We start from the raw sequence: 22,179 nt of genomic DNA on the forward strand, positions 1-22,179 counted from the left end.
TCCCCTCGAGTGGGGTCAAGACGGTCGGGGAGTGGTGGACGGGGTTCATGGAAAGTCATGGAGGAGGGCTCGATTGGACAATTGGCTACTGTAATGCTTCTGATCTGCAGCTTACTTTCTACAGTTTCTGGATGGACAGCTGGTGGCGGCGCTTTTACGGCTTGGGGTGTGTTTGTATAGTTCACCGCCACGGTCACTGCACCACGGACGAGTGCCAATGTTTGTTCGAAGAGGTGCACCGTACCTTTTTCCAGCGCTTCCTCTGCTCTCCTCATTTCAGACTCGCGGTCTAGGCCTCTTCGTATCGATCCAGAGTCAAATTCCAGAAGAAGGAGGCACATGATGCAGATATTGTTGTCTATTCGCGGCAAGATCCAGGTCGAGACTGTCGTTTCTAGAGAGAGGCGTGGAAGACGACAAAAGTTCCTCCAGGCGACCAGTCCCGTGATGGATCTGATGGTGGGATTACCGCGATGAGAGGTGAATCTCGCTAGCAGACACGAGAAGAGGGACAGAGCTCTCGTATCCTGGGCGCACACTGTGGAAAGGGGAGAATATGACTGTACTCAAATTGCATTGCCGGGGACTGAAGCATAAGGAAGAAATACTCATGCACCGGACACATATGCCGATTCCACTGCCCGTGGCGATCGAGCAATGAAATGCCGCGATCGAGAGTGCATCGGAGCGGCACATGGGATGGTCGACGTCATAGGCTGAGCATTGGGGAGGGGGAAGTTTAGAAGGGACTAGACCGGGACTTTTGTGCCCTTGTACTTCTGTGAGATGGGGGGCCCAGGCCTTTCTCAGCTTAGTGGTTGGTGTCTGGGGCGGCTCGGGGACGCCGGTCCGGGCCCCGCTAAAGCTGTCAATTCCCTCTTTGGGCTTTAGTGTTTATCCCACGGGGTTCCACTGTGGGTCTGAGGCGGAAAATCATCTCCGGAATCCTGGTTCTGGAAGTATCAAGTCCAAGATCCTATCAAGTTAAGGGGGATACGAGCTCGTTTCAGCCCACGCGTATCATCCTGCCATATTCTATAGTCATTCGACAATTTCGGGTCCAAGGAACGATGGCGTCGTGGCCGGAAGCGTATCACCAGCATGAACTCCGTGGGTTTGCGCCTAGTGGGGAGGTTTCGCAGATCATGAGGATGGGGAGATCCACACCATCCCAGCTGTGCGGTCCTCCATAATCATACAATTAGCCCTGGCGGTCATCAACGGCTGGCTCTGGCAGTTGACTCGTCACAGGGCAACACGCCTCCTACTTCCCGAACAGAACCCTCTTGTTTCGGAGAAACTTGCTAGTGCGGTCCAAAACATGGAAGCTACCTGGAACTGGAGCTGGAGCTAGAAACTAGAATGATGTTGTTTCATGGACCGGCCCGCCGTTCAAACCATACGGTAGTGTGCTCCGAAACTAATGCCGCCCTTCTGCACAGAGGGTGACTTTCTACCAGCTACGGTTGGATCTCCGGATTGTCTCACTGTATCCATCTATCGGGATTGGATTAGAGTGCTCTGTCCAGCATAAGAACCATCACCTTATGCACGACGGTTTGGCTATATAGAGTCCGCTGTAGCGTGGATCCCAGGGAACTTTCCATTCTGCTGGGTTATCAGATAAACATTATGCTCCGGCCGTTGCATTCAGCCTAATTTGCTTGCTTTGCTTGAACTTGTTCTGTTCTGCTGCCCCTCTGCCCCTGTCCACCTATCCTCAGAACGGAGTTTCGCGTGGAGTCGACTCTGTCGGTTACTGCGGGCTTCGGAAACCACGGGTCCGCGCACAGGCCGGTCGCATCTACTCGCGTGGATTTGACACTTGGCCCTTGCTCCCATCGATTTCCAGAGGGTGGCAGGACTGCGCTCCATTGGTTTGTCAGGGGCCTTAATTTCAAATTTTCATCCATTTAGTCGATGTTTCTGTCTCCTCCCGGTTGCATGAGAGGCCCCCACTTGGCCTGCTGGGCGCACTAGTGCAAGATGGCTCAAGGATCGACAGGATCTGCGAGTCTCGGCTTCACAAAGTCATGGACTAGTGACTTACGCCTACCCCCATTTGGTACAAGCGGAATTCAATCTCCCTTGCATTGGCACTTGGCGATATCTCCGGGCCATGAATTGTCCCTGCACAATACTTCCGAAATCACGTGGCCTTTGTTTTTTTTTTTAGCCTATGGGGCTTGCCCCCGATAGTGCCCATGTGTTTGAAAGTGATACATTGGACAGGCATCGGGGCCACAATGGCTTATTGGGACTGTTAAACGTCAAGCTGCATGAAGGCAACCCAAACTTTAAGCAGACCCTAAGATTTGCGCACCCTGAGAATATGAGATCAGAAAAACTCAGAAGCATAAGGCAAAAATGACAGATTCACTTTCGCTCCATACAAAGTACCTTGCGAGTCCCAGCTACCGGGATAACCGGGATCGAAGGTGCTTTAGCAGCCCAAAGCCTCGGGGCTGAAAATCCAACCCCAAGCATCCTTGCAGGGCGACTCCATCCGGACTTTCAGCCACACCCAATCGTTTCCCTATAGTGCCGCAGGCGCCGCCTCGTCTATTGCCACTTACGGCACTGGCGCAAACTCACGACCAGAAACGAAAAGACTCCCCGAGCCCATTCTGAAGCTTCCTCATTCTCGGGATCCGACCATACTGCAAAGCCCGAGACCGAATATCGCCGGCAAAGTTCGCAAGGTTCATAGATCTTCGCTGTTGGACTTTTGGGGGGCCACCAGGGCCCGTTCAGGACCGACGTCATGCTTTCGAGACTTTTCCTGCTATCCGGCGGGCCTGACTGCTATTTGTTCTAGGCCCGCATCTCATGCACTCCAGCCTTCGAGCCACGCAGGGGCGGACAAATTGCCCGAAACGGCCGGCTCCAGATCTGTGGAGATCGGAGAGGATCTGCGCTTGACCCGATCGAAAGGTAAACGATGGCTGGATTTCCTATAAGGTCATTGTGCTTCACGATCGCCCAACTCTGATTTTGAACTTAATGCGATGCAGCTGGTCGCCCAATACCATAAATCTTATCAGGAAGATGAGGCCCCGTAATCCTGCCTCCATATCCAAACCCGAATCGGCGGTACCACTCCCCTGGAACCATCCCCACCTGACCCAGGAGGCCTCCATACGAGGCGATCCGTGACTTGGGCCCTAGCAGTGGGATATGGGGCCGATACGGAGGAAGCATGACAAATCTTGGGTCCTAGCGAAAGGCAATTCACTCGACGCGAGAGGCAACCGGCCTCCACCGTTCCCCGTCCGCAGGAGGATTTCCGATTCCCATCCCCAGGTCGTCTCCGCCTACTACGGCAGGTGAAGAATAATCGTCAGCTCTACGGAGCCCAGAACACCATCGTGATTTGCCCCAACGATGGCTTCCCCCCCCCCCACAGTTATCGCTCGGAAGGAATCTCCCACGCACACACAAGATTGCCTCCTCAAGTAGTGGCTCGATCCAAGGCACTCCTCGCATTATACATTATCTCCAGCAGGAGGTAAAGGACTAGGGACTCCACTGACAAGCCCGATTCGCCCACCTCCTTTTTCTTCGCTTAGATAAAGTCCGTGTTTCTTGCAGTGTTTAAGCCTCCAAGGCTCCAAAAATCATGCTTTGCCCTCTTGCGCTCTTGTCAGAAGTACCGGGCCTTAGCGCGCGTGCGGGTAGCTCGATCTGGGTTCCTCAGTCCTGGAATTTGGCGACGATCACCTGCAGCTACAAATGAATCGGGAAGGCAGGATGGTTCGTTGTCAATGCAGAATTGAGAGTTTCTTTTTCATATCTGTCTTATTCTTTGCTTTTTTTTTCTGTCCTTTTTTTTTTTGTTTCTCTGGTATCAGTTCTGCATCTTCCCCTCCGTCGGGGCTGGATGGAATCGCACCATGGGAAGCGGGGCCCTGGTCCACCCGAGCCCTCGGCCATGGAGTCGCGGGCGACCGGATGCAGGTCATAGTGTCATGAAAACACCCTCAAGCCGTCCTTCAGCAGGTCTGGCAGGTGTATGTGCGGTGCTGGGCCAACGCGGCCGAGCACCTGACCGTCTTCAGAGTTACTTATCAAGGAAATGATCTAGGACGATCCAAGCCGGGAAACCGATGAGGCTGGCTGTGGCACTCTACCAGAGCTGACGTTGACAACACGGAAGCTACGGGATTTAGATTCGAGATGCGTCATTGCTGGGGAACCAGGAAACAGGACCGTCGCCGTCGCCGACTATAATGCAGATGTATCGGTACAAGGATGCGCGAAATCCTCTGATGGACATCCAGGTACATGAATACCGCTAATCAGAAAGTATATCCTGCATACAAGATGTCGAACAAGGCAGCTGTCTCGCGATGCAAGTCTTTCATTGTGGGCGGTGGAGCTGTGGAGACTTCTCAATCAGAAGATCTCGGTCAAGGGCGCAGATCCCTCCAAAAGAACCAAATCTCGACGAACGGGGAATCTTCCCCGGGAAACTACTAGCCGATAATGACTAGCCGACGGCTTCAAGTTCTTAAGAAAAGGCTGGGGAAAGGGGCTGGAAATGGTCGAGACAAATGACAGCTCCCTGCCATTCTGTCAAAAGGCGACAGCTTGCGGCCTCATGCTGCCATCCAATCACTGTTGCTCCGATCGTAGCTGGAACCCAAGGTTTCACATTCATGATTGGGTCATCGTACCACCCTAGCTCTTTGAATAAGGTCTCTGGAACGGTCTGCTCAAGTTCCGCGGCCCACCATTCGCCATGTGGATAGAGACTACTGTACATCAAGATTAGGCCAGAATGAAGAGCGCTAATGCAGTGCGCTGGCCGCCACCAGTGCCCCTTACCTGGATACTGGATCCTGAAACAAGATTCTGATGGAAAGGTAACAATTCCCTCCAATGGCGGAAGACGAGCTCAACCCAGAGGGGAACCCGCTTGCACCTCCCCTGATGACATGCAAACCCCCCTTCTCTGTGCCACGCGAGATCTGATATATCACTGCGTCCGTCAGAATTTGTCCCGGGTTCCTGGCCCGGTCCTCCATCATCGAGATCAGGCACAATGCACCAGCGCAACACCAGACTCCGCAATCCTCTTGGGGTCAAAGGGATCTTGCGAACTAGCACGTCCATCTCTAGATAAGCATGTACATCCACTGGTACTTTTGAACCACTGCACTCTTGAACTTGAGATTTCCCCCCCCCCCACAAGCAATTCAAGATACTAATGGCTACTCACAAATCCTAGAAATCCACCCTCCCGGAGCCCATCATCCCCCTCTGTCTCCTCGTACATGCAGCGACATACCCATAGCTACACGCTAGCCCGCCACCACACCCTAAACCACTTCCGTGCAAGACGTATTTCATAGCCGAAAGGACGCGAACGCAGATAGAATCTAGTAGGCGCTGAGCCTAAACTCAATCGAATCACGCCGATGGCCTCGGGTGTCTTTCATTTACACTGCATGCACCGTTCTACGAAGTCGAACACGAGCCCCAAGGCGGGGCCTACAGTATGTAAGCCTGCGTTGCTTCCGAGCTACCACTGACAGCGCGGCCTATAGACGTCCGAGGCAGCGTGGAGAACGCATATATGCATGAGTTGAACACTTGCGTGTCCAGTAAGGGGGGGGGGGGGTGCAGTATGTCCATTGCCACTATCGATAGATGGCAGTGGCAATGGCGTGGGGGGGCGGACATGCGTTAGCTATGATTAGAAACGAGTTAGGCTCACGGCTTTGTGCCGGGGGGGGAGGGAAGGGGGGGAATTTCCAGTCCTAGAATAGAATAGTGCGAGGAAAGATTCCTGGTTGTCGGTTTGCATTGGGGGTTATAGATGGTGGGACAGTGGCGATGTCGGGAATAGTGTTTTGTGGGTTTGAGGATTTGCTGCAGGTGGACCTGGGACGTATACTATGAACTTCGCGAGGCCTTTCTAGATAAGGGAGAGCAAATGGGAAACCTCCAAGGGTCTGTCCTATCAATTTTTGCTCCTCGCATTGAGTGCGATGGAGGGGGACGCCGTGGCAGGCGAAAGGCTGGGAAACTTCACCGCTACAACAGGACGCGGAGTCGGAGGGGGAATTTTGATTATGAGGATGTCACCGCCACGGTTAGGTCCTTCGAGTCGGGGTCGACGCTGCATATAGTCACGCCCGGTTTCACTAGGTGGCTGTGGAGGTCAATGTATTGCAGTGGCAGTGTCTATAATCAAATTAGTGTCTTCTAGCTATGCGGGCTTAGGCATTCGTGTGCTTTGGAGAAAATTTTATGTACGTGCATGAAAATATATTGTCCAGTGGTTACAAGTCGGATTTCTGTACAGGCGCATTCTGAAACAACAGACACAGGAAATTCGGAAAAAGGAGAAGAAAGCAATTCCATAACAAAGCACTTTTCTCATATCTCCAAAGTCCAGGCCCCATAGGCGGTTCTCGTATGTTGCACGGCGGCGCAACATATGCGAGACACAGGAAAGCGGGGAAAGGAAGATGCTTTTGGAAAATGTAAAATGAAAAACTTTTCTCGCGTCCCCCATTGACTTTCTTGTCATGGATCAAGGGGGCCTGAGTATTGCATGGAGCCCACAGAAAAGATTTTCTTGAAAGGTACAGGGAAGATTCGCTACACAGACGTCGACGCCTCGGTTGGGCCACATCAGTGCGTTGAGACGGTCAGGATCGCGCAGAGGGCTTGGTCCATGCAGAAGGAGGAAGAATCGATCAATCAGGGTTCGCTTTCTGGAGTGATCGGCCTCGTAAGCCCCAGAGCGCGGGTTCCCCGAGCCAATCACAGCTGTGGAGGCTGGGTGCGCCCTACAGTGCAAATGGAAAATGAGCCAGGGCCTTTGGCAGCCCCTTCCCCCCCGATCTAAGGATATGACAGCAAAACGGGAGTTCTATGCTATTGCGCGGAACTGGAGAAGCCATCACCGTCCAGTAAGTTGGCCTCCTTGGCAAGTTCGTAAAACTTGCCGCCTTGCTTGATCAGCGCAGCGGGGGTGTCAAACTCCACCACCCGGCCCTTGTCAAGGACGACGATTCGATCGGAATCGATGATGGTGTTGATGCGGTGCGCAATCGTAATAATAGTGCGGTCTTTGAAGGTACTGCTGCGTAGCGTCCGCTGAAGCAATGCGTCGGTCTCCACATCAACCGCAGCCTGCAAAGATATTAGATTTTGTCATTTCGATGCGACGCACTGAGGGGAACATACCGTTGCCTCGTCCAAGACAAGGATATTGCTGGGAGTCAGGAGGGCCCGAGCGAGTGAGACCAGCTGACGTTGGCCTTGACTCAGGTTGGAGCCTAGGAACCTCAGGTTAGCAATGATTACTTGGCTGCCTCATAGATCAGTCCAATCCTACCTCCTTCTTGGACTTGAGCATCAAGTTGGCCTTCCATCTGAGCGACGTGATCTTTCAAGCGGGCATTGTCTAATGAAAAAAAAAAAGAAATAATGATTAGCCATGAAGCATGGTTGAACTAAGAAATGTTGTCTTACCCAGGGCACTCCATAGTGCGGTGTCATCATGAACATGTCGGGGATCCAAGTTATCACGCATAGTGCCTTCGAACATAGCCGGATCTTGAGGAATGATGGCAAGGCGACCACGGAGATCTGACACTCCAATCTTCGAGATGTCGAGATTATCGATACTGGATGAGAATTAGCAATACGTCTCAATGCAGCCAAGTCACTATAGGCAATGGGTTCTTACCTGATCTGTCCACCGACGGGCTCAATAATGCGGAAAAGAGCTAATGTCAACGAACTCTTTCCAGCACCAGTACGCCCAACCACGCCGATCTTCTCGTGGGGTTTAATATCAAGGTTGATATCCTTCAGCACCAGATCAAGGCCCTCGCGGTATCGGGTACTGTAGTCCTTGAATGAGACAGCACCCTGGCCAGGCCAACCAGCAGTAGGTCGGCTCTTGAAGATAACTTCCGGTGCCTCACTGGGAAGGTTGGCGTACTCCAGAACTCGCTCAACCGAGACGATATTAGTCTCCACCTCGACTGTCTGACGAACAATCCAGTTGAGAGAGTTGGTGATCTGAAGGGCATATGACATGGCCAGACCGACCATACCGGCCGAAAGGCCACTTCCGGTTGAGACAGAGACGATGGCAAGGCCTGCCGAAGCCAAAATGATCAGGGAACCGATGAACTCGAGTCTGACTGCGAGCCAGCGGTTAGCACTGATGGATGGGAAGTAGGCGCGCAGGTTGGCATCCATGCGGTATTCGTTCTCGAGAGCGAAGCGCTCCTGCTTCTGATAAGCGCGGATGGTCGAGATGCCCCCCAGGGATTCTTGAAAGTGAGCATAGATAGGACTGCGGGTCACACTGTCCAGACGCTTAAGCTCGCGGGAGCTTCTCAGGTAGTACTTCTGGTAGCTAAGATAGATGTAGCTCAGGGGAAGGATAAAGAGCAAGAAGGCAGGGGTGGAGGACGAAATAACGATCATGGTAAACACAGCACGGCCAGTATTGCTGAAGAGCATATTGAACGTACGGGCAAGGACTTCGTCAACTCGGTAGATATCGCTCGAGAATCGATTGAGGATACGACCAGAGGGCGTTGTCTCGAAGAAGTTCATGGGGGAGCGGAAGATGGCAAATGCCATGCGCTCGTGGAGTTTTCTAGAGGCCTCAATAGAGCAGAAGATCCAGAGGATCAAATTCTGAATAATAACCAGGAAGGCAGACCCAATGCCAAGCCCAAAGTATACTCCGATGAACAAGCCAACGCTTTCATTGGTGCCACTTCTCTCATTGGCTCGGTCCATTTCTTCAGCCAGAAGTTACCCAGCAATTGCACAGTCTGTGATGCGATCAACGCAAGCATATAGAAAACAACTGCAGTGATATTGCTTTCCTTCGCATATTCCCCGTACACGCTCCATTTGACCTTGCCCTGCTGCGATGTCTCCTGTGTTTGTTTCGTTTTGATGGCATTCTCTTCATCAACCAATTTCCGCCGAGGACCTTGCCATGTCGCAGTACTAGCTCGGCGCAAAGTCGCGTGGCTGGTTCTTCGATTAGGACCACTGGCACGTTTGATGGGGACAAGAGAACCAGGCTCGTCAATGTCTTCGCTGGCGTCGGTATCATCATCATTTCCAAGAACAGCCGTGTCGTCCGAGCCTTGCTGGTCATCAGACCCGATGAGAGAACGCTCATCGTCCGAGTCGGCCAGGTTGTTACGGACCAAGCTAAAAACCTCGCCCTTCATGGCCATGAGCTGCTCGTACGTCCCTTTCTCCAGAATACTCTTGTCGCGCAGCAAACCGATAAAGTCGGCTTCCTTGAGGACGGTGATCGCGTTGGTGGCAAGAATTCTTGTCTTACCGTTGAGGATACCAGACTTCCCAAGAACCTTGTTGATAATGTGACGGCCGACGTGTTGATCGACAGCCGACAGGACGTCGTCCAAGAGATAGATGTCAGCGCGAGCATAGACCGCGCGAGCGAGAGTCAAACGGGCCTTCTGTCCACCAGAAAGGGAAATTCCTCGCTCTCCAACTTCCGTTTGATCTCCATCAGGCAGAGTCTTAAAATCATCGAGGAGAGCACAGGCCTCAACAGTAAGGTCGTAGAATTCTGGATCCCATCGATGACCAAAAACGATGTTCTCTCGAACGCTTGCATTCATCACCCAAGGACTTTGGGCTACGTAGGCGATACGGCCTCGGACAATCACCTCGCCGTGCTCCTTCCAAAGTTCGCCAAGGATCGACTGGAGCAGAGAGGACTTGCCGGCGCCTACACGGCCGACAATACAGCTCAGCTCGCCCTTGCGCGCGCTGAGGTCGATTCTCTCCAGAACAGGGTTTCCAGAATAGCGATTCCAGGTGAAAGAAGCATCACGCAAAAGAACAGACTCATCTCCCGTGTGTTCAACCGCAGGTTCGAATTGAACAGCTTCTGTTTGCAATTCTTCGGAGGTGAAGTACTCTGTCAACCGGTTGACAGCCACGGCGGATTCAATAATTGAAGTGATGACCGTGGGCAGGATCGAAAGTGGGAAGCTCAGCAGGTTGAACAGAGTCAGAGCAGGGAAGACAATCTCGGTGGTTAATGGGACCTTGCTGATCAACACGAAAACGATGAATGTTGAGCAAGACACAAGGAAAGGAGTTGATTGCCAGGTGAAATTAGCAACAGACTGGGTGGCACCAATCTTGCGCAGCGTGTTCAATTCCAAATCATTTCTGATGTGGCTAAGCTTGTTCATGAACGCCGTGTTCCAGGCGTAGAGCTTGATGCTCTTCATGTTATTCAGAATTTCGGTCATAAGGCGGGTTCTCGAGTCCTTGTTCTGCATTTGAACAACCTGGAGCTTCTTCATCATTCGTGCGATCATACCGTTCACCGGGATCATAAAGATCATGACACCGACACCAGCAAACATACTGGGTCCGAGAAGATTATAGAGGGAAATCATACACAAGACGATCTGGAAGGGCGCAGAGACTAGCTGAACGCCGAATTGCGTCAGATCCGTCAGGCGTTGTTGATCAACGGCCATGTGGTTCACAATATCTCCCGTCGTTTTCGTGGAACGGCCCTCGCTGGATAGACGGAGAGCCTTTGAATATATCATAGCTGTCAGGGAAGCTTTGACTCGCATACCAGCATCGAAGGCTCGCTGAAAGTATTGGTGGAGGCAGCTAGTCTGGCAAATGGACGTGAAGAACATTCCGAAGGCAATGAAAACACCACGGATGACCGGCTGGGGCTCCGGACCGCGGTATGAATCGATGAACGCAATCAGATACCGCAAAAGTTGGGGCTGCACGAAAGCGAGTATATCACTTCCAGATTTAATGAGGGCCCCCGAAAGATAGGGACCGCCGAACGCCTTGAAGAGGGCAATCCAAAGAGATGGCTGTTTCTTCTTCAATTGCTCTTCCCAGGCCATGGTTAGACGGTCTGAAGTATGGCTGGTGGTATCGCTACGCCGCAGATTCCACAGATCATCCTGAGTGAGATAATTGTTATACCCATATTTCATCATCGGGGTCATCCAGCTGAAAGTGAGCACCGAGAAAATATCCGCGTAATTGTATGGGCACTCGTCTTCATCGCCCAAAGCATCATAAGCACTCTGTTTTTTTGGCACTAGATATTCCAAGATGAATTCCAGCACGGCCAATCCTAGGCTCACGTTGATGCACACGAAATAGACGAGATCAGTCACGTAGTCCTGGCGAGCAACGAGGGCCTGCAGCTTGATGGCGTAAGCGATCATAAAGAAAAGCCAATAGAACAAGACGACACCATTCGGCTGTCTGCTTCGCCAGTGCTCAAGGTACTGGACTGCAAATATCACCCCAAGGGAGGCCACAGTCGTTATCGTGGACCAGAATTGGAAATCGGCCCAGAAATTCTTTGGGTGAGATTCGGCTTGCAGAGCTGCCTGGAATGCGGTGACAAAGATAAGAGATCCAACAACAACCTGAACGCATGATCACAATACGTTAGCGGACTCTGACAATCCAAGTAAACTGGTGAAACCTGGTGAACGGTAGGGCGAAGCGACAAACCAGTTTGAGGTAGAAGTGCCAATTCTTAGCGACCGGCTGCGGAATGCGCCTCTTCAGTAGCAGCCAGAGTGCAGCAGCGCCGGCGAGGGTTCCCCAGATGGCCAAGACACCAATGATAGCATCTTGAAAGCATGGAGTCAGATGAAAGCCAGTAGGGCCAAAGGGACCCCAGCCCTCCGCATCGCGACAGAAGGACCGATGGCGCTCCAAAGCCGGGACAGGGAGCGACTGCAAGCCACCGGGAGTAGGGCCACCTAGAACCACCTGCGAACCGTCCAACATGGTGCCGAGCGACCGTGATGCAAGATCCCAGAGGAAAGACGGTGTCGGAGAAGGACGGTAGCCCGAGGACGTAAAGCTCTTGCTTAGTAAAAAACGCTCCAGAGAAGCGCTTTCAAATCCGAGTGGGATTGGTCCGCCGGGTCCGCTTACCGCAACAAGGGGAGCAACAAAAAAGTGGAGTCGAGAAGCTTCTCTCCCCCACTAACAACTGCAGAAGAGGTGGCCCTGCCGGGTTCTTAGTATGGGCCAATAGGAGGACCGCCAGTCGTCAGATTCATACAGATCCATGTAGGAAGTGGCTTCGTGTGACTCTCCCCCACTGCTGGTACTCGCAGTAGTTCGAGCGGCTCCGCATCCAGTGATGTCACGTGCTCGGCGATAAGCTTGCAAGGCCGAGTTGATATCGAAAAGCACTGCCGGTCGATAATCAACTTGCTCCAAGGCGTACAGGATATACCAACTCAAGTTGATCTGCTAAACGGACTGGGTCATTTTCAATGTAGAAGGCTTCATAATTCTCAATTTTACACATAAGAAGAGCCGGAATGAAGAAAAATATCTCGAATTCCATGACCATATTAGTATTAGTACATATATATTGGTACCGGCGGACTGCGAGGGCTGACCTGAGCAGACTCGGAAGGCCCTTACAGATAGACCGAGTATCGTGGACCCCGTGCTCAACCTCATGATGCACAAGTTGCCCGGGAATTGAGCAAAGCCTAGTAGTTACAATACCCATAGTATCGAAAGGGAAACCTGAAGCTGTTGAACCGGAGCGCGACTACATGTTTCAAATATGACGTCAGTGGTCAGATCGGCAGATTGGACCGAACTCCAGATTCCAATCATTCCTGGTGCAAGAGAATGGAATTTTTTCTATCTCTGAAGAGACCAGCTGCAGTAGTACTAGCTCCAATTTAATCAACACAGCCTTCAAGCATCAAAGTCATTCGGCACCACTGTGACTCAGAGCGGAGCCCAGCCCTTGAGGCGGACAACCGTTTAGTCATAGTGAGAGGTTCAGCCACATATGGCTCTGGTTACTTACAGACAACAATCGAGGAAAAGCGGGTTAAATAGATTTCCCCGTAGCCCAATTCCCTTTTAAAAAACAAGACATACCTCCGTGCAAACCCTCAAGTTGTCACCCGAGGAAAGAGCAACAGCCAACGTCATTTTCCATATAGGCGGCAATAACCAGGCGGTCAGAGCGCGATCGGCATCAATATTGGAGGGGCATATCTCAGACACGAAAAAACATTTCAAATCACCATGGTCGACTCTGCCCGCATTGAGGAGCTTCTAAAAAGACCTCTCTATGGCAAGTATTGCTTGCGCTTTTCTTAGGTTCTCCAGCTAATGTTGGATGCTAGTCTACGACCTTCCACCGGAGCTTCTGTCGACCTTAACCGCAAAAACGACCCAGCAACCCGTCGCCGAACAACCATCCGATCCGACCCCTACAGAGCTTGAGATTGCAGCTCAAGAATCTGCAATTGCGACTTCGACGCAATGCCCTCTTTGCAAAGTATCATACCGAAATGTGCAGGAACAACGGAGCCATGTTCGCTCCGACCATCACCGATTCAATGTGAAGGCGCAACTGCGAGGAAACGCAACTTTGGATGAGGTCCAGTTTTCGAAGGCCGTGGGCGAGCTCGACGAATCGATATCTGGGTCGGAATCATCCGAGTCCGAAAAGGATGGAGCCGAAGAGGGCGACACCACGCTCTCCGCATTGTTGAAAAGACAGGCGAAGTTGTCGGAAGTGACCGAGGAGGAGGAAGAGAGCATGAAAAAGTCCGCACCCAAGAATCCTTTATTCTGGTTTTCAAGCTCGGCTTTACCATCAAATAAATCCTTGGGTATCTACAGAGCTATCTTCTCCGACATCGAGCAGGACGAGCCCTCTCACTTGGTGGATACGCTACGGGCCAAGCAATTGGCACCTGTCAAGGCGCGCACAAACAAAACACAAGAGCAAGAGGAACCGTCCTCTAGCCCCCCATATCTTCATGTGCATGATTGGAGGGGGGTCACTTCGCAGCTATGCTGGTGTCATTGGCTCCCGAGATTCACCGGAAGCAAGGAGGGATTGAGGAGCGACAGGCCCGTGTCATCGCGCACAAGAGCTTCCACCGATACACAACCAGGAGGAAGCAAGGTGGATCGCAATCGGCCAGTGATGCCTCTCGAGGAGCGGCTCACTCGGCCGGTTCGAGCCTTCGACGTTACAACGAAGCCGCATTGGAGAAGGATATCAGGGAGGTCCTTGCAGACTGGAAGCAGATGATAGATACGGCAGATCTTCTATTCATCCGAGCTACAGGGAAGACGAACCGGAAGATTCTCTTCAGTCAACACGAGGGCCAGGTTCTGAGGCAGAATGACCCTCGTATCCGGGGGTTTCCTTTCAACACGCGACGTGCGACACAGGGAGAACTTATGCGATGCTTTAAAGAGTTGACTCGCGTGAAGATCAGTGAGATTGACGAAGCCGCACTTGCAGCAGCAGCAGATGCCGCAAAGCAGAAACAAGAATCCAAGCCCGCCACCCCTCGCCCACCAACCCAAAAGCCCAAACTCTCGAAAGACGAAGAGGCTGCTCTGTTACATACAACCCAGATACAGGCCCTGATTCGACGGTCAAAAGTGCCAGCACTTATGTCATACATGAACAACAACTCAATACCGTCCTCGTTCACATTTCAACCGGCTGAATCAAATCTTCGCACTCCAAGTGCACTGCACCTTGCGGCGAACTTGAATTCACCGGCCGTAGTATCTGCTTTGCTCATCAAGACCGATGCTGATCCTACGGTGCCCAATGGAGAAGGCCGGACCCCATTCGAACTTGCCGGTGATAGACCGACGCGCGACGCATTCCGTATTGCTCGACACGAGCTGGGAGAAGCAAAGTGGGATTGGAATGCCGCCAAGGTGCCGTCTGCAGTGTCAAAAGCGGACGCGGACAGTCGAGCCGCCAAGGAACGAAAAGCTGCGGAAGAGGAGGAAGCCAGCCGTCGAAAGGCGGACCTTGAGCGGCTTAAACAGGAGGATGCGGCGCGGCCACCACGGAATACCACTGGGAAACCAGGGCGACCCCTGGGGACGGTGGAAAAGACTGCAGCCGATAAACGAGAAGAGGAGGCCCGGGGCATGACTTCAGAAATGAGAATGCGCTTAGAACGAGAGCGGCGCGCGCGAGCTGCGGAGGAGCGGATGAAACGCATGCAGGGCAAGTAGATGTTCATACGAGTGGATAGGTTATGTGCGTGAGTCCCTAAGCGTGTTCAATACCCATACCAGGCTAGCATATATTTTGTCTCCATGCCTTTCTCCTCCCGATTCTATTTATCTTTCGACTAGTCACTTTAGGAAGATAGGGTTAGTCGCGATACTCAGGACAGATACCAACAAAAAGCTAGTTTACAGAGTGGTTTACTAGCTACCTTACTCATAATCCCGCGTCGACCCACTGATCGGCTATTCATGGGAGGCCTTCGCCGACTATAACAATACCCGCCCCAACCTCAAGACTTCACAATCCCGCATGGATATCCAAAAGGAACAGGAGAGCAAGGAGGGAGCCTGGCACAAGGTCGGGATGCTCTCTGAGTTCCCAGACATTAGCCACGAGAGCATTGGCTGCAAGATCTTGCCCGGATGCAAGACGAAAAGTATTCCTAAGCCACAGGATCCGAAGAAGTCGAAAGCAAATCGGGGGTCCGGCCTTGAGGACCAAGTGCGTGTGTTCAAGCATAAGGGGTTTATGCATGCGATCGATAATGTTTGTCTTTGATAGCCCTCGAAGATCTGTCCGAACCTGAGCTCACGTTATCTAGCAATGCCCGCATTCATCATTCCCGCTGAAGCAGGGTAGTGTTTTTGATATCGAAGACGGGGCTGGCATCAGGTGCTTTCGACATGGCTGGCAATTTGACTTGTTTACGGGGACTGGAGATCGTGGCAGCCATACGCTCAATTTATGGGACATCGAGTTACGAAATGCCCCCGCGTCAGGATCCATGGAGGCCTCCGAGACTGGGGACAAAGAGGTCTGGGTTAGGCGACCGCCAAGCTTGTGGGCGTTTTAGTCGATAATCTGCTTTCCCGAAACAGTCCATGTAAACAATGGAGCTTCGAGACCTGGGCAGACCCAGAGAAGATTATGTCAAAGCGCCGTCTTGCGACTCGTCACACACGCTAGATCATTACGGGTTAACAAATCAGCCTAGAAAATATAGCTTGGGGCCATGCAGTGATAAATTGGCTCTATCAATGCCGTCGGGTCTCGGCTGAGGCAGTCAAGGAGATGGCAGCCTCAAGCTCAAATTAGGCAATACACCGCTCTTTTGGCTCTTTGACATCTTGGAAACCAGGTTTCGTCACTATAATTAGACTCCGCCGCGATTAAGTCCTTGCCCGATTCATGGAATCGTGAGGCAAGGGAGGCTTCCCGGAATCGGTGCCACGGCTACGTCGATCTGCTTTTCCAAGGTTGGGATTTCCACATGGGCTGACACTGCCGATCACTACGTCAGTAGGCTCTTGTACAAGCAAGACAACCGAAATTAAGTTCTGAGGTTTTGTATATAATCAGACAATCGCATGCCCGGGGGATCGAGGCCCCAAGTAGTCGCAGAATGCATATCCAATCAATTGTGGTGGCCCTCGTGGCCCCCATTCTGGCTTCATCCTACCGCTTCAACCCCCTAGAGCACTCGTCCGGAATCGCCCCTTATTTCACCCCCCACGATCCGCCGCTGGAAGCTTCCCCTCCGCAGGGCTGCAATGTCACCCGGGCAGCCTATCTCGTCCGCCATGCGGCCATATACGCCAATGATTTCGACTACGAAACGTATATCGAGCCCTTCGTGCAGAAATTGCACAACACCACGCAGAAGTGGTCCGCCACAAAGTCCCTGAAATTCTTGTCCAATTGGACCGCTCCAATCTCGGACGACGAGCTGGAAAAGCTCACTCGCGTTGGCTTGCAAGAGGCGCGCTCGCTAGGCGTGACCCTGAACAAGCGATATGCGCATCTGAAGAAGCCAACCAAGCTCTGGTCCTCCACGGCCGAGAGAACCGTGAAGAGTGCCCAGGGCTTTATCGAAGGCTTCACGAACAACCGCACGAAATTGCTTAACTTGACTCAGGTCGCGGAGAGCAAGAAAGCGGGCGCGGATTCTCTGACTCCATACAAGGCCTGTTCTGCCTACAGCAGCTCGTACGGGAGCGACCAGTCGGAAGTAAGTTGACAACTTTTCTACTACGGCGTCGACAGGACTGACCAGCCAGAATTTCATGAAAGTCTATACAAAACCAATCATCGCCCGTCTTAATGCTGAGGCCCGCTCGTTCAATTTCACAGAAGACGACGTTACCGGCATGTTCGAGCTTTGTGGCTACGAAACTGTTATCCGGGGTTCATCGCCTTTCTGCTCCTTGGACTTGTTCACGCCGGACGAATGGCTGGGCTTTGAATACACCAATGACCTCCAGTACTTCTACAACACCGGCTACGGTCGCGATCTGTCCCCCAGCCTTGGATTCCCATGGGTCAATGCGAGCGTTGCGGCCCTAGACGAGGAGTCCCGGTCCCAGGAACTATTTGTCTCGTTTACTCACCGCGAGCTTCCTCCTACGGTCATCACGGCATTGGGCTTGTATAACAACAGCGCTTACACGGGAGCCAACAACGTGAACCAGACTATGCCCCAGAATCGAATTAACTACAACCGCGCTTGGAAGACGAGTCAGATCCTCCCGTTCTTGGAGAACATTGCCATCGAGAAGATGTCCTGTCAAAGCTATGGGTACGACGAAGGGAGCTACTACCGACTGTTGAACAATGCCGGCCCTCAGCCCCTGGTGGACTGTCAGGATGGACCGGGCGGAAGCTGCTCCAGCGAACAATTCCACGATTTCATCCGCCAGAGGCGAGAATTGTTCGGCGACTTCAACAAGGCATGCGGTGACAAGCATCTCCCTGCCTCGTTGTCAATCTACCAGCCTTGAGTACAAAATTTGCAAGAAAGAAAAGAAAAGGCCATAGAGGAAACAAACTTATTCGAATTTAACATTATAATTACCTCGGGTAGGTACCCGAGGCTGTCATGTAGAACGAATCGCCTCCGGTAACCCCGCACTCGCTCCACCCGGCCATTGGCTCCCGCGCCGTGGCTGCACCATCGTCGGTCACTAGAACGAAGTCGGCCTTAGTGCTGATTCGCCATGGGAACCCGACCGCTTATAATCCAGGTCCTTTCAAAGAAAATAAAAGAAATTAATTCCCCCCCCCTTTCCCCTGATTCAAATGACCATTGACCTTGCATGATAGCAACCTCCGATGTAATGCGCCTCAGAAACCAGAGCCCTCCTCCATCATGGCCGCACCATCTATTCAGCCCTCCTTCCGGGCCCATTATATCCGATATAGCGGATCAATAGGTACGCTGAAATCCCATACTATAAAAAGAACGATCTCGGCGTAACCGCCACGCCGCCGAGCCCGACAGCAAATCGAACCCGAATTTCTAACAATCCCCATAGCTGGCCGCGACAGAATACTGCAATTAATCCAGTACGCCGCCCGCTTCATGGCATGGAAGCTGGCCCGCGCAAAATACAGCCCCCAAGCCGTGGAAAAGTACGACGCTATCAAGCGCCAGATTATCCTCACCAGGAAGCTGTGGCGTGTCGGCAGATTCATCGACCTGCTGAACGGGGTGTACCTCTCTCTGCCGAGGAAGGCACCTGCGAACCCGATCTCGCATTATCTGACGCTGGGCCGGCAGCTCAGCCTGGCAAGCTACCTCTTCATCGACTCATGTACGGCTGTCGACGCGATTGGGCTGGTCAAGATCCGGAGTATGCCCCGCTTGTCGCGGATGTGCATCCAGCTTTGGGCGACCGGGTTGGTGTTTGGCATTTCGAATGGTCTTTACCGGGTTGCTGGGATTTTGAGGGCGCGGGCTAGAGCTGTGCAGTCCAGCCCGGATGGGAAGGGAGGCGAGAAGGTCACTGTGCAGACCACATCCCCGACATCCGTGGTAGCTGCAACGCCGATAGTCTCGGCGGAAGAGCAGAAGGCGGTGATTTTGCAGCTTTCTGCGGACATTGCGGACTTTCACGTTGCTTCGTCTGCGTTGAATCTGCATGGCTTGAATGATGGCGTTGTCAGTGTAGCGGGTATGTGGAGCAGTCTGATCGGAATTTACTTTCAGTGGCGGCAGACTGCATAGGGGAGGGTTGAATAGTGTTCGAAAGAAACTAGTGATACCGCCCCTTGGCCTTGCTCTATGGCTTGGTGGTTGTCCCTCTCTCCATAAGGGGACGGAAGGGATATAGTCCAACGAATGAGAAAGGGAAGATGTGTCGCTGGCAGGGATCAGATCAGAGACCAATCAGTCCATGACAATGCATTTCGGACAAAGCGAAGCCTAACACAATAGGCCGAGGCTGTAAGTTTGTCTAGATCACTTGAATCAGAAACAAGACATTCAAAATCATTCCATGAAGGAGACGCTGCCTTCAATAATCACCACCTGGGCTCTGACAGGAGCACTGCAGGAGAGATATCGGCGGACGCTATTGGCGGCGGAGCTATTTGTTCTAAGGAGAGCGTGCCTAGTGCTGCCTTGCACAATCGTGATTGGCTATAGTTGGACATTTTGCCATCCCTGGGATTCCAAAATCTCGAGAAGTTCAGTGGCCACAGCAAAGGAGGAAAGGCTATTGGCCCGAGGAAAGGGTGGGATTGAAGGGTGATCAATAGAGTCAAGAGAGGGGCAAAGATTGATCACTGGCCTCGAGGCAGGGCGAAAGGTGGGACCGTCCACCTAGTTCACACGGAAGATCTCAAGGAGATCCCCTATGTTGGATAGGTAGGTACAGATTGTCAGCTTAATGAGAGGCTGATGATAATACAGAAATTCATAGGACGATAAAAAGGGTCGAGGATTTATCATGAGATGCATGCAGTCCTTCGAAGCAATAGGATAGGCCGGCATGGCAACATCATAAAAGAAGCTGCATTGCATGTTCCGGGGCTCATGCGCCAGCTGTGTCTCAGGTGGTCGAAGCCACACTGCTCTTGACATACTTCTGAAGGAGAGAGTCATTTGTGATCAAGCACTCGCCACTCGGTCCATTGAATTCCAAAGAAGGGGTCACTTTTGGGACTGGCTTGTGCTCAACGATCCCTGTAGCAAACTACAACGAGGTCGTCGCTATAGATAGTCGGGTCAGACAAAGGGGCTGTGAGGAAGGGCAAGTCCAGGACCAACTTTTGTGAGAAAGGTGAGGTTTTGAAACCCGGTGGATCCCCAGGGCCCTACAAAGGAGTTTTCAGCCCTACTCCGGGGGTGATAGAAGGATAGACTGAAACCCCAGCCACATACACTTTAGATGGGTTGGCGAACTGACTTACTCGAGATGGTTGAACTGTCTTAGCATGTTCTCAATGTCGGTTATAGAGACACCCGACAACCCATTGTAACGAATTAGAGTACTAGTAATGCAGAAGCAGATGTTGTGCATCCCCGTGCTCTGGTGTCCCTTGAGACTAACCTTGTAGTGACCTATCAGGAAGCTTTGTGGGAAGGTTGGCTGCAGCTCTACTGCTTACCCCTTGCGTTGGACTGGATGGGCCGGTGGCTGGGCGAATGGCCAAATGAGGGGCTCGAAGAAGGGCTGATTCGTGTCTCCCAGCCACTATTATCCATGTCATTCGGACTCTTCACGGCTTCTTTTGTTCGAGAGTGGAGCCTATCCGCCTCGGAAGGTGATGATATCGTCCAGTGTACGGAGTAAGTAGGGAGTCAGATGCTGCTCCAATTCGGTAATATTTCTTGAGATGACCATGTACTCGGAGATATACGAGATGGCCTTGGCGTCTCTGGAAAGAGGGGGTTTGAGAAGTATCCCGTGATAGAACGTAACCTGGCAGTTGCAACGGCCAGTGATAGTGCAGGCATGCCCTGCAAGATAATGCAAAGGCCAAATTCAATCTTGCAGCTCCTGCCAGTGGAACAGGAAGTAAGGAGAGGTCTGGGGTATTGGATCTTATTTTGGGGTTGCCAGTATACCGTAGAAAGCGTCCTATTCTCATTCTGATTGGATTCATCTGGTAGACGAGCGCTTCGTAGCGGGGTGACTACTTCTATACAGAAAGCGCATAAGGAAACGCTAGGCTTGTTGGGGATGGTAGCCACGGCGACGCTATCGATAGCATCACTTATCCAACCCCGCACAGGTCAAGCCGAGGGCTTTTTCAGATGCAAAGCGACCAAGACTCGGAGGGGATGCACGTTCTCTCGTTTTCGTCGACGCACCGGTCGCACTGGTCGCACTGGTCGCACTGGGCCTGTGCCCTCGTCCACTGGACGCTGACGTAGAGGCCTCCGATGATGTCGCCGATTCTGAGTTCACATGGCTTATCACTGACGCATGCGCTCCAGTGTTTGGACTAAACGGAATCGAGTATTCCGCACTCCGTAGAATCCCATGAGTAATGCAGATCGTCAGGAACAGTGATTAGTTTGAAATCCCAGCCAATGAGACCCACAGGAGAGCTTGCGCTGATAGATTTGATTGGCGAACGCGCGGCGCGTCCCGTCGCGTGGGCGTCGCGTGGACGCGATGGGGCCTGGGAAGAGATTTCAAAAAGCCTCATGGCTTTGACCCCCAAGGCCACGGCACCAATTGTACTACGTTTCTAGGACGCTGAGGTGATAGGGACATGCCAACCCATTGTAGGGCTAGCTCTCCTTCTCGAGGACTGGTATGGCAAGGGAAGGTAGAGTCTCCTCCTGGAGGGCAGAGAGGGAGGCACCCTTGAATAGCCTCCACAATGGGACTATATCATAGCGCATCCGCCCAGTTGGGACGAAGTGGCAAAAACACTTTCCCCCAAATTCAGAACAGAACTCCCTCAGACCATGAGAGCCGGGTCAGCCGGGACGTCCTCGCAGATGCACGTCATCGTCATGGACTAGCCCAATAATATCAAGATTGAGAACCATGATGATGATATTGATGACGATCCCAGTCTTCTCGCCGGGCGCGCGTCACCTACTGACTCACTTGACAAGCAGACGAAAGAGCACCGACCCACCGTCCCAAAGAGGAAAAGTAATTGACACTGAGATCGTCAGTGCAGGGGCGTTTCAGGGCCCGGCGTTGCCTCGTGCTGGATCCCGCGATCGAACCTCCTTGCAGGTCCCTACAGGGCCCTCTCCTTTGTTGTTTCACTGGGAGCAGTGGGATCCTAGGGGGAGGGAGGGATAGAGTAGCACTTCGACGAGGTCTTGAGCTACGCAGAAACTGCAGAGTTGGGGTATAATAGATTGG

The 22,179-nt window shown here is 52.4% G+C and overlaps 6 protein-coding genes across 6 annotated transcripts; 5 read left to right on the forward strand and 1 right to left on the reverse strand.

Moving 5' to 3' along the window:
- Window positions 1-6,888: 6,888 nt before the first annotated feature.
- Window positions 6,889-11,820, reverse strand: N7468_003566 (ATP-binding cassette glutathione S-conjugate transporter YCF1; the record flags this gene model as incomplete). The annotated part of the gene is made up of 7 exons (XM_058472863.1): window positions 6,889-7,146; window positions 7,201-7,292; window positions 7,352-7,420; window positions 7,489-7,643; window positions 7,706-8,768; window positions 8,798-11,450; window positions 11,539-11,820. 7 exons carry the CDS (start codon window positions 11,818-11,820, stop codon window positions 6,889-6,891), a joined length of 4,572 nt encoding a protein of 1,523 aa, XP_058331866.1.
- A 1,275-nt stretch (window positions 11,821-13,095) lies between these two features.
- N7468_003567 (putative C2H2 finger and ankyrin domain protein) lies at window positions 13,096-15,069 on the forward strand (the record flags this gene model as incomplete). The annotated part of the gene is made up of 3 exons (XM_058472864.1): window positions 13,096-13,144; window positions 13,197-13,840; window positions 13,897-15,069. The coding sequence occupies 3 exons, from the start codon at window positions 13,096-13,098 to the stop codon at window positions 15,067-15,069; spliced, it is 1,866 nt and encodes a 621-aa protein (XP_058331867.1).
- Window positions 15,070-15,376: 307 nt separating this feature from the next.
- On the forward strand, window positions 15,377-15,920 carry N7468_003568 (Rieske (2Fe-2S) protein; the record flags this gene model as incomplete). Its single annotated transcript, XM_058472865.1, has 2 exons — window positions 15,377-15,613; window positions 15,669-15,920. 2 exons carry the CDS (start codon window positions 15,377-15,379, stop codon window positions 15,918-15,920), a joined length of 489 nt encoding a protein of 162 aa, XP_058331868.1.
- A 549-nt stretch (window positions 15,921-16,469) lies between these two features.
- On the forward strand, window positions 16,470-17,844 carry N7468_003569 (putative histidine acid phosphatase; the record flags this gene model as incomplete). The annotated part of the gene is made up of 2 exons (XM_058472866.1): window positions 16,470-17,075; window positions 17,125-17,844. The coding sequence occupies 2 exons, from the start codon at window positions 16,470-16,472 to the stop codon at window positions 17,842-17,844; spliced, it is 1,326 nt and encodes a 441-aa protein (XP_058331869.1).
- Window positions 17,845-18,212: 368 nt separating this feature from the next.
- Window positions 18,213-19,070, forward strand: N7468_003570 (PEX11 family protein; the record flags this gene model as incomplete). Its single annotated transcript, XM_058472867.1, has 2 exons — window positions 18,213-18,276; window positions 18,379-19,070. The coding sequence occupies 2 exons, from the start codon at window positions 18,213-18,215 to the stop codon at window positions 19,068-19,070; spliced, it is 756 nt and encodes a 251-aa protein (XP_058331870.1).
- A 2,782-nt stretch (window positions 19,071-21,852) lies between these two features.
- Window positions 21,853-22,116, forward strand: N7468_003571 (uncharacterized protein; the record flags this gene model as incomplete). Its single annotated transcript, XM_058472868.1, has 1 exon — window positions 21,853-22,116. The coding sequence occupies one exon, from the start codon at window positions 21,853-21,855 to the stop codon at window positions 22,114-22,116; it is 264 nt and encodes an 87-aa protein (XP_058331871.1).
- Between the last annotated feature and the right edge of the window lie 63 nt (window positions 22,117-22,179).

Source organism: Penicillium chermesinum (genome assembly GCF_028974085.1).
Source record: "Penicillium chermesinum strain IBT 19713 chromosome Unknown utg000003l:1.0-5111272.0:1.0-5115320.0, whole genome shotgun sequence".
NCBI lineage: Eukaryota > Fungi > Ascomycota > Eurotiomycetes > Eurotiales > Aspergillaceae > Penicillium > Penicillium chermesinum.